Consider the following 8635-nt stretch of genomic DNA (forward strand, 5'->3'; position numbering starts at 1 on the left):
TATAGAAGTTAACATCGATCAAAATCCAAAATGACAAGATGAGGACAGGAAACCTGCCCGCCAACATGAAGAAGAACCGCGTCTTGCAGATCATTCCATGTAAGAGCAGCTCTGTCCCCCTCCCAGAGTCCTCCCCAGTCCAGACTTCCATTGATGAGAGGTTGAGTGCACTGTACCGCATGGCCTTGTGTTCACCTCCCTGCTCCCTGCTTGATAAATTCTAAAAAGAAAGACCTGGTAAAGCTGAAAGCTTCTCCCTGCCACTCCTATCACTCCCATCATCCCTTCCTCCAGCCCTCTGCCCCACCACTGTTGTGCAGTGCCCAGGTCATGCCGTGCCTAGCTCGGTAACAACTCTGCTAGAGCTCCAGAGCCAGCAGGAGAGGGACCCCAAGCTGAAATTCAGACCTGGGGTCAGCTGGCAGCAGACTCTCTGTTCTCTGTTACAGATGAATTCAACAGAGTCATCATCCCCGTCAAGAGGGGTGAGGAAAACACCGACTATGTGAATGCTTCCTTCATTGATGTAAGCAGTGTGGCAACAGAGTAATGTGGACTCTCCAGTGCCCCAACTTTAGTCACTTCTGTGGACATAGCCATAGGCCTCCCTCCCCTTCATCTGTCAGGGCCTTCGCTGAGCTGCATCCTTCTCAGACCCTGAAGTGAGACACATGCTCTCAGAGGCCTTGCCCCACCCCCTGTCCCCTATCAGGCCTCTCCAGAAATGAGAGAAATAGAAGCACATCCCAGCTCAGGGTAGGAAAATACTGGATATGTGCTCAGATCAGGCAACTAAAAAGGTAAAGAAGGAACTCCCCACCCCCAAAATCTCCTGCCTGTTCGGCCAAGGGCACTGTTTCCCCAGGCCCTGCTTGTCAGACTGTTGTCTGGATCAGTCTTTGAGTGTCATTTGGAGGAAAGCCACTGCAGGAAAGGCGAGTGTACACACCCACACACCCCTCCATTAACCAATGGCCTTTACTCCCAGATAGCCTTATGTTTCCCATTACTGACTCCTCTCCTCCACCTGACCCTCACAGGGTTACAGACAAAAGGACTCTTACATCGCCAGCCAGGGCCCTCTCACGCACACCATTGAAGATTTCTGGCGGATGATCTGGGAGTGGAAATCTTGTTCTATTGTAATGCTGACTGAGCTGGAGGAGAGAGGTCAGGTAAGTTGGAGGGGGTCAGATGGCAGAACACCCTAGGAATGAAGGGACAAAGGCCTTCTATAAGAATGGTCCAGAAAACTACCTTAACCTGAGTCCATAGTTAAGTACCTTTCCATCCATACAATCTGCCCTGCTGACACCTGGGAGAATAGCAGCATCTCCCAGAGTGGGACAGAGGACCCCCAGGTCCCAGAACAGGGTTTGCAGAGGCCTTAGTCCCACCTGGCCATCAGGTGGCTTCCAAGAGACCGTGAAGTTACTAAAGTGGCCTCCCCCGCTTACTCATCTTTAACTGACTCACTTCTGGTCCATGCCCAGTCCCCCACTCTATGGAAACAATTTACTGCATAACTTCTGCGTCAGAGCTGTCTCCCAGTACAAGGGCCTGGATCACTTTCTCTGACTCTTCTGCCCCCACCCAGATCACATGGAACTGTAGTATCTGCCCCTCTACATACAGGCTCTTCAAGGCCACTGAGTCAACAAGCACTTAGTGCTGCTTAGCACATAGTAGATAATGGTCCACTTTGTGGGTGGGTCTTGTGCTAAGCCCTTGGAGGTACAAAGAAAGGAGAAGATAGTCCCTGTTCTCAAGGAGCTCGAAATCCAATTTTGGATACCTTATAAGATTGCATTTTCTTTGTATGTTTTGTATGTGCTCAGACAGTGTCCATTGTTTTCCCCATTAGAATATAAGTTCATTGAAGGCGGGGACAGTTTTGTTTTTGTCTTTCTGGAACATGTGTATATTGATAAATTTGATTCAGGACATAATAGGGAGTCTGCTGGGCTTGAATTCAGGAAGACCCCGGCAAACCACTTGGACCTTATCTTTTCATAAGAAAAGTGACAGTGAGGATACTTAAAACATGTATCCCAAGGATGTTGTAAGGCTTAAATGAGTTGTTGTATGCAAAGCACTTGAAAAATTTTAAGAACTTTATATAAATGTCAACTATTACCAAATTAGTATTATTAGTCAGTGGGGAAAGATAAATTGGAAAGGAGAATGAGTAGTAACAAAACGATATGCTTGATAAAAAGTATAGAAGGAGAAGAGACTCATGGACAGAACCTGGAGAAACTCTATCTTAGAGGGTCAGGAACAGGACAAGGAGACAGAACAGGAACAATGTGAGAAATCAGAGGAGAGGTAGGAATGTGGCGTCCATAAAGCCAGGACAAGCTAGACCATCCAGTCGGAGAAGTGGTCAGCAATGACCACTTTTAGAATTGAAGAGATTTAATTGAGCATGTTTGTAAGTAGAAAGAAGCTTGTAGAAAGGAAGAAATTGTGGAAGGTGCACAAGAAAGAGTCGGGCAGTTGCTGGTTACAAGTCCTAGAAGAGACAGTGCAAGGTAGGAAATAAGATCAAAGGCACAAGTAGGGGGATTAACCTTAGGGGGAAGAAGGGATACTAGGGGAAAGGAAGGAAAGGCTTGACTATGTTGAGATTGAAGAATAGAGAAGGTACAGGAAAACAGTACACAGAAGAGAACACAGAAGACATGCAGCCAGATGGCTGTTCAATTGTCATGACTAATCTTGGTCCTGGAAAAGAGATAAGAAAAGGTGCCTTCTTTTCCTTGGACAGGTGGGGGAATATGGGTGCAGAAGGTGGTGTAGTATCAGACATAGTCACATTCATGGATTCTGCCTAATCGTTTTTTATTAGGTAAGAGCAAAGGAGGGGCAGTGTATCTGAAAATGACTTTTTTAAAAAATAAAAAGACATCAATAAAATCTCAATTAAGAAAAAAAGAGAAAGAAAGGGGAGCTGATGTAGAATAGGCCAGATATCCTTAAGGAAGTACTGAGAAGGGGTAGAGGAGAAGCATAGTGCTGTGGATGTTCAAGAACACATCACACACACACACGTGACATGCCTGGTCATATTTATAGAATTCCTGGGGGGGGGCCAGCATGGTAGCCAGCCTTGCATAGGCTCACTCCTTATAAAAGAAGACTTCCCTTCTTCATGTGTGTCCGTCTCTGGCATGGCTGGGACCCAGCCCTCCTGGGTATCCTCATCACAGCGCTCAGGACGCACAACACCTCCCTCCTTTCAAATTCCAGTTTCAGTTGGCCTAGGCCAGCTACCAGCTCTGCCCATATCTGGATTGTCGGGGTGTTTTACAGGTTTGTCTTCACCTCCAGAGGGGGAACTTCTGTAGAACAGTTCTAAAATAACAATAGCTTACATTGCTATTGCACTTTAAGGTTCACCAAGAGCTTTGCTCATCATAGCCCTGTGATTTGAGTAGTAAACACCCTATTCTCATGAAACTCCATAACTAACTTCCAACCCACACCCAGATCTCTTGTGCTTTTCCTGCTACATCACACTGTCTCTAATCACCCAACTTTTTTTTTTTGCCTTTTTTGGAGGGCAGTTGGGGTTAAGTGACTTGCCCAAGGTCACATGGCTAGTTTTTGTGTTAAATGTCTGAGGCTGGATTTGAACTCAGGTTCTCCTGACTCCAGGGCCGGTGCTCTATTCACTGCACCACCTAGCTGCCCCATAATCACCCAACTTTAAATAAACAGTAATAAACACATTGAGTTTCCACTACAATTAGAGAAGAGAACTAAATTTTGTTTAATATGATTCAATTGTTTTGCCAAGGAGGAAACTAAGGCACAGCGAAGGGAAGAGACTTGTCCAAGGTCACACAGCAAGTCGGTGGCAGAGCCAGGATAAGAGCCCAGTTCTCAGAAATGCCAGTCCAAGCATTCTGGAGGCCAGACTGTTCCTTTCTTGGTGCTCATGTGCCTTGTGTCCCCAGGAGAAGTGTGCCCAGTACTGGCCATCCGATGGCTCCGTGTCCTACGGGGACATCACTGTGGAGCTCAAGAAGGAGGAGGAGTGTGAGAGCTACACCGTCCGAGACCTGCTGGTGGCCAACACCAGGGTAAGGGGCCAGGCGGGTGAGAGCGCCAGAGGAGGGGCGGGAAGGGATGCAGAGGGAAGCAGCCTCTTACCCAGCTCGTGCTCTTCCCACAGGAAAACAAGACCCGGCAGATTCGACAGTTCCACTTCCACGGCTGGCCCGAGGTGGGGATCCCCAGTGATGGTAAGGGCATGATCAACATCATCGCGGCTGTGCAGAAGCAGCAGCAGCAGTCGGGGAACCACCCAATCACGGTGCACTGCAGGTATGGCCAGCCCCTCCCCTAGCCACGCCCCACTCCTTCCCCAAGGCCAGGGAGCCACCCAAAGCAGCCCTGTGACATCAGTGCTATGATTCAGCCCATTTTACAGAGGAGGAGACTGAGGTAGGAGGTAGCCTCAGGTGTTCCTAAGTTTAAGTCCTGCACTCCACTGCACCACACAGCCTCCAGTGTGGTGACAGCAGGTTCAGATTGTGAACCATTCAGTATTGTTGCACCAGAGAAGTCATGTGATGGGGATACAGTATTGATCAGAGGCCAGCACTTGGAAGTGAGAAGGCCCACCTAGGGCTCTCACTAGAACCAAGGCATAGACCAGGGCAGGGGTGGGGAGCCTGCAGCCTCGAGGCCACACATGGCCTTCTAGGTCCTTAGGTGTGGCCTTTTCACTTCGTCCAAGTTTTACAGGACAAACCCTTTTATGAAGGAGTTTGTTCTCTAAGGTTTGGACTCAGCCAAAGGGCTGCACTTGAAGGTAAGGCTGAGGGGCTTGAGTTCAGTAAGTCATATGATGTATTTTGGAGGGGACCTCACCAGTCATCCAACCCCCTCTACAATGTACTAAGAAAGTGGCCATCTATCCTCAATTTAAATACCTCAGGTGATAGGGACCTCCCTGTCTCATGAAGGAGCCCCTTCCTCTTTTGGACAACTCTAATTTTTATAGTTTTTCTTTGCATTGAGTCTAACTTGACTTGTGCTAGCTTTCACCTATTCTGAAGCCAAAGAAAATGAATCTAGCCTTCTTCCACAGGAGAGCCCTTTTGATTCTTGAAGACACTGAACATGTCTCCCCAAGTTTTCTCTTTCAGCCTAAACATCCCAGCTCCTTCACCATCTCCTCATATGGCATGTTCTCCAGCCCCCTCCCCCTTATGGTTACCTCCTCAGCTTTTTGGTGTCCCTTCTAATACATGGTGTCCAGTGGTCAGGAGAGACAGCACTAGGTCCTAGTCACTAGGATGACTGTGGCCATTACCACTCACTTGTAATTCATTTGCTTTTCTCAGCCCTGGTCCTCATCAGTGGCGCAGCTAGTGCTGGAAATGCCCAGGGATTCCGTCCCCCAGGAGAGATGATCTGGGACTGGAGGGTCTGCCAGCAAAGCCCAGTGCAGCAGTTAGAAACAGTGACGTTGTAGGGAGAGAAGTACTCAGGCCCATCCCCTCCGATTTCATTAGAACACCAGAATTTCTGATGACTGCTCCTAGCCAGGGCTGTTGTGGAAATCGTAATCACTTCTTCTGTCTCTGTCCGTCCCTTCCAGTGCCGGGGCAGGAAGAACAGGGACGTTCTGTGCTCTGAGCACGGTCTTGGAGAGGGTGAAAGCCGAGGGGATCTTGGATGTCTTCCAGACGGTCAAGAGCCTGCGGTTGCAGAGGCCACACATGGTCCAGACACTGGTATGTCCAGACTCTGTCTCTGCACCCAGCATCATTGAAAGAGTAGGGGAGCGATCACTGACCACCTCCGTCAGGAGGCCAGAGAAATGTTGTGGCTGGTGGGGAGAACTAGTCAGCACCTTGTCTGTTCACAGCATATGTTTCTCCATCCCCAGCCTCTAAGCCCCAGGCCCCTGCAACAGACAGCAAAAGAATCCACTGTTTTCAGGAATTGTTCTGAAGCTCACTTCAAATAGGCAGCCTCTCAGTTCCCTTTGGCATTCCAGAAACCCAGTGGACCCGAGCTGGTCCAGAGGAGCTGAAAATGTATTCCTATGGCTCCAATTCTTCCTTCCAGTCACTTCAGACTCCTTGCCCTAAAAGCCTGGTCACTTTATAAGGGGGGTTTTCTGGCCTCAAAATCTGGGGGCAGAGGGCACTGTTTGCATCCCTGGCATAGGAAACAGATTTTGCTAAATCCAATGAGGCTGAAAAAAAGGAAATGAGATTTTTTTTTTTTAAGTTCAGGCTCCCCTGGTCCCTAGGAGCTGAGACTGTGAGCTCTGGGCCCATGTGCCAACTCCTAACTATTCTAGTCAGACTGACTCATCTCACCTGTCTGCCTGATCAGTCCCAGTCCATACGCGGCTTTGCTGTCTGGCCTTTGAAAGGGAGAGGCCAGTGTTTCTCTTTCCTCCTGTTTGCCTTTGAAGATTGCCTCTGCTTGATGGGAAAAGATGGGCCAAGAGGGGAGCCTGGCACTTCCCTTTATTTCCTCTGAAGTAGCCTTTGTGTTTGCTTCTCCTCCCCAGGAACAGTACGAGTTCTGCTACAAGGTAGTGCAGGAGTACATCGACGCCTTCTCAGATTATGCCAACTTCAAATGAGAGACGCCGAGGGCCTGCACACAGAAGAGTTGCCTTCTTTACTATTTTGTACCATTCTGTTTGTTAATACGCCCAGCTCTGTGTACATATCTTACCTGTTGGAGAGGTTGGTCCATAGGCTTCCCATTAGCTGAGATTTTATATGTAGCTGTGTTAGCGCTGATAGTCTTTTTTCCAATGTTTGATTGGGGAATTAAATAGCGTGCTGTTTGGATTCATATCGGGACACCCTTTGCTGGAGAGTGGGCCCAGCTGGTGTTTGTTTTGTAAATCTTTTCCTGAGGAAGAAAAGCCTTTTTAACAATACTCATTCCAAGCAAATCCATACAAGGTGAAGCACAAAATTCTTATTTTACATGGAAAATGGTTGCACATTTTCCCCTCCAAGGCCCCTCCCACACATCCTGACTCACCCTTGCCATTGTAAATACCCCCCTTTTGTACCAGAGAAAACTCTCCCCTGGAGAATGAAGGGACCAGGACTGCAACCCAAGGGTCCTTGCTGCCGTCCCACCAGGGCCCATTAGGTAATAAAAAGGCTTTGTCTTCCTGCAGACCTGTGACATGTCTGTCCCTCTGTCCTCTCTGGGGGAGGGCCAGATGCAAGTGGGTGGGGATTCCATGCTGAGAAAGATGGATGCCAAGCACATCTCCGGTCTTGGGGAGAGGAGACTGAAAACAGCCCCAACAGTTTCTGTCATCTGCTCCCCTGTCTGTGACCCTAACACTGCCAGAGTGTCTGCCATCTACCAGAGGCCAGGGACCTCACTGGGAGGCCGCCTTTCCCCCCCCAACAGCAGGACTTCAGGACTTCAGCCGCAAGATGGCCTGCCACTGAGGAGGAGGGGTCTGGGGCAGATTGTGTGAACCTTCAGCACCTCCTGGTCCTCTAGGGCCATTGAAGGAATCATTGCTCTTTATCCAAAATCAGCTTCTGTGTGGCCATTTCAATGATGCTGTGGATTCTCCTAAGGTGTACAATGGTCTCTTCTCTTTAATGCCTGTTGCATGTGTGTGGAATGATATGATGTGTGTGTTTTTTGGGGAGGGGGGAGAAGAGAAAGCTTTACCCTCGCATGTGATTCGCAACCAGGGATAGACCTGGGCCTGCCCCTGCACTCCTGGAGAAGAACAAACAGCCCTCTCCCAGTTGTCTGGACGTCTGTGGAAGAGTGCCTGACCCTCTGACTTCCCATCTGCTTCACTCCTCCCCTATCTCCTCATTTTCTCCTCCCCTCCATGCCCCCTCCCCCTCTCTCCCATCTCCTCCTCTTCTTTTTCCTTTCCCTCCTCTTCATTTCTCATCATTATCACCTCATCACCTTTTTCCCTTACTCTTATTCCTCTCTCTCTTTTCACCTCATAGAGCCAAGGGAATCGAGAGTTTATACTCACATCACATCTCCCTTGTGAGCCCCATTTTTCCTCTTTCCCCAAGCTGGAAGACACTGATACCCAGGCAGGACAATGGCCATAGGGTCTGTTGGCTTGCCTCACAACACCTGCTGCCATCTGCATGGTCAGTGCTGTATCCCTGGCCACACTGTTCCTTCACACATGGGTTGGTGTCAGCTTAGAAGGCAGTCTTCAGTAAAATGGCCCATTTTGGATCCTGTACTATTTAAATTACATTGTTATCAATGACTTGGATAGAGTCATGGTGAACGTTCTCAGCAGATTTGTAGATGCCATGAAGCTGGGAAGGGCTGCTGATACACGAGAAGGCAAAATTAGGATCCAGGTTGGGCTAACATGTCAGACAAAACCTGACAACACAAAACTGAATGAGGATTAAAGTAAAATTTACAAGTACAAGATTAAGGAATTCTTGCTAGGCGGCAGTTTATCTGAAAATGATCTGAGAGTTTTAGTGTACTTCAAGCTTATTACGAGTCAACAGTGTGAATGGCATCCCCCCCCCCAAAAAAAAATGTGACCTAGAGTGAAGTTAAAAGAGGCATAATTGGGGCGGCTAGGTGGCACAGTGAATAGAGCACTGGCCCTGGAGTCAGGAGGACC

General features: G+C 48.6%; 1 protein-coding gene across 4 annotated transcripts in view; it reads left to right on the forward strand.

The window, feature by feature from the left end:
- Positions 1 to 7170, forward strand: part of PTPRA (protein tyrosine phosphatase receptor type A) — a 185026-nt gene extending 177856 nt beyond the window's left edge. For all 4 annotated transcript variants that reach the window (XM_069072293.1, XM_069072296.1, XM_069072298.1 and 1 more), the window contains 7 exons: positions 6 to 99; positions 450 to 526; positions 1041 to 1175; positions 3963 to 4088; positions 4181 to 4332; positions 5615 to 5750; positions 6542 to 7170. In XM_069072293.1, the coding sequence (XP_068928394.1) occupies positions 6 to 99; positions 450 to 526; positions 1041 to 1175; positions 3963 to 4088; positions 4181 to 4332; positions 5615 to 5750; positions 6542 to 6616 (795 nt within the window). In that variant the 3' untranslated portion in view covers positions 6617 to 7170. The remainder of the gene's footprint in view (positions 1 to 5; positions 100 to 449; positions 527 to 1040; positions 1176 to 3962; positions 4089 to 4180; positions 4333 to 5614; positions 5751 to 6541) is intronic.
- Positions 7171 to 8635: the final 1465 nt, after the last annotated feature.

The sequence above is a fragment of the Petaurus breviceps genome, unplaced genomic scaffold (assembly GCF_028583685.1).
Source record: "Petaurus breviceps papuanus isolate PSGF00001 unplaced genomic scaffold, PetGlider_PUasm1.0 140, whole genome shotgun sequence".
Lineage (NCBI taxonomy): Eukaryota > Metazoa > Chordata > Mammalia > Diprotodontia > Petauridae > Petaurus > Petaurus breviceps.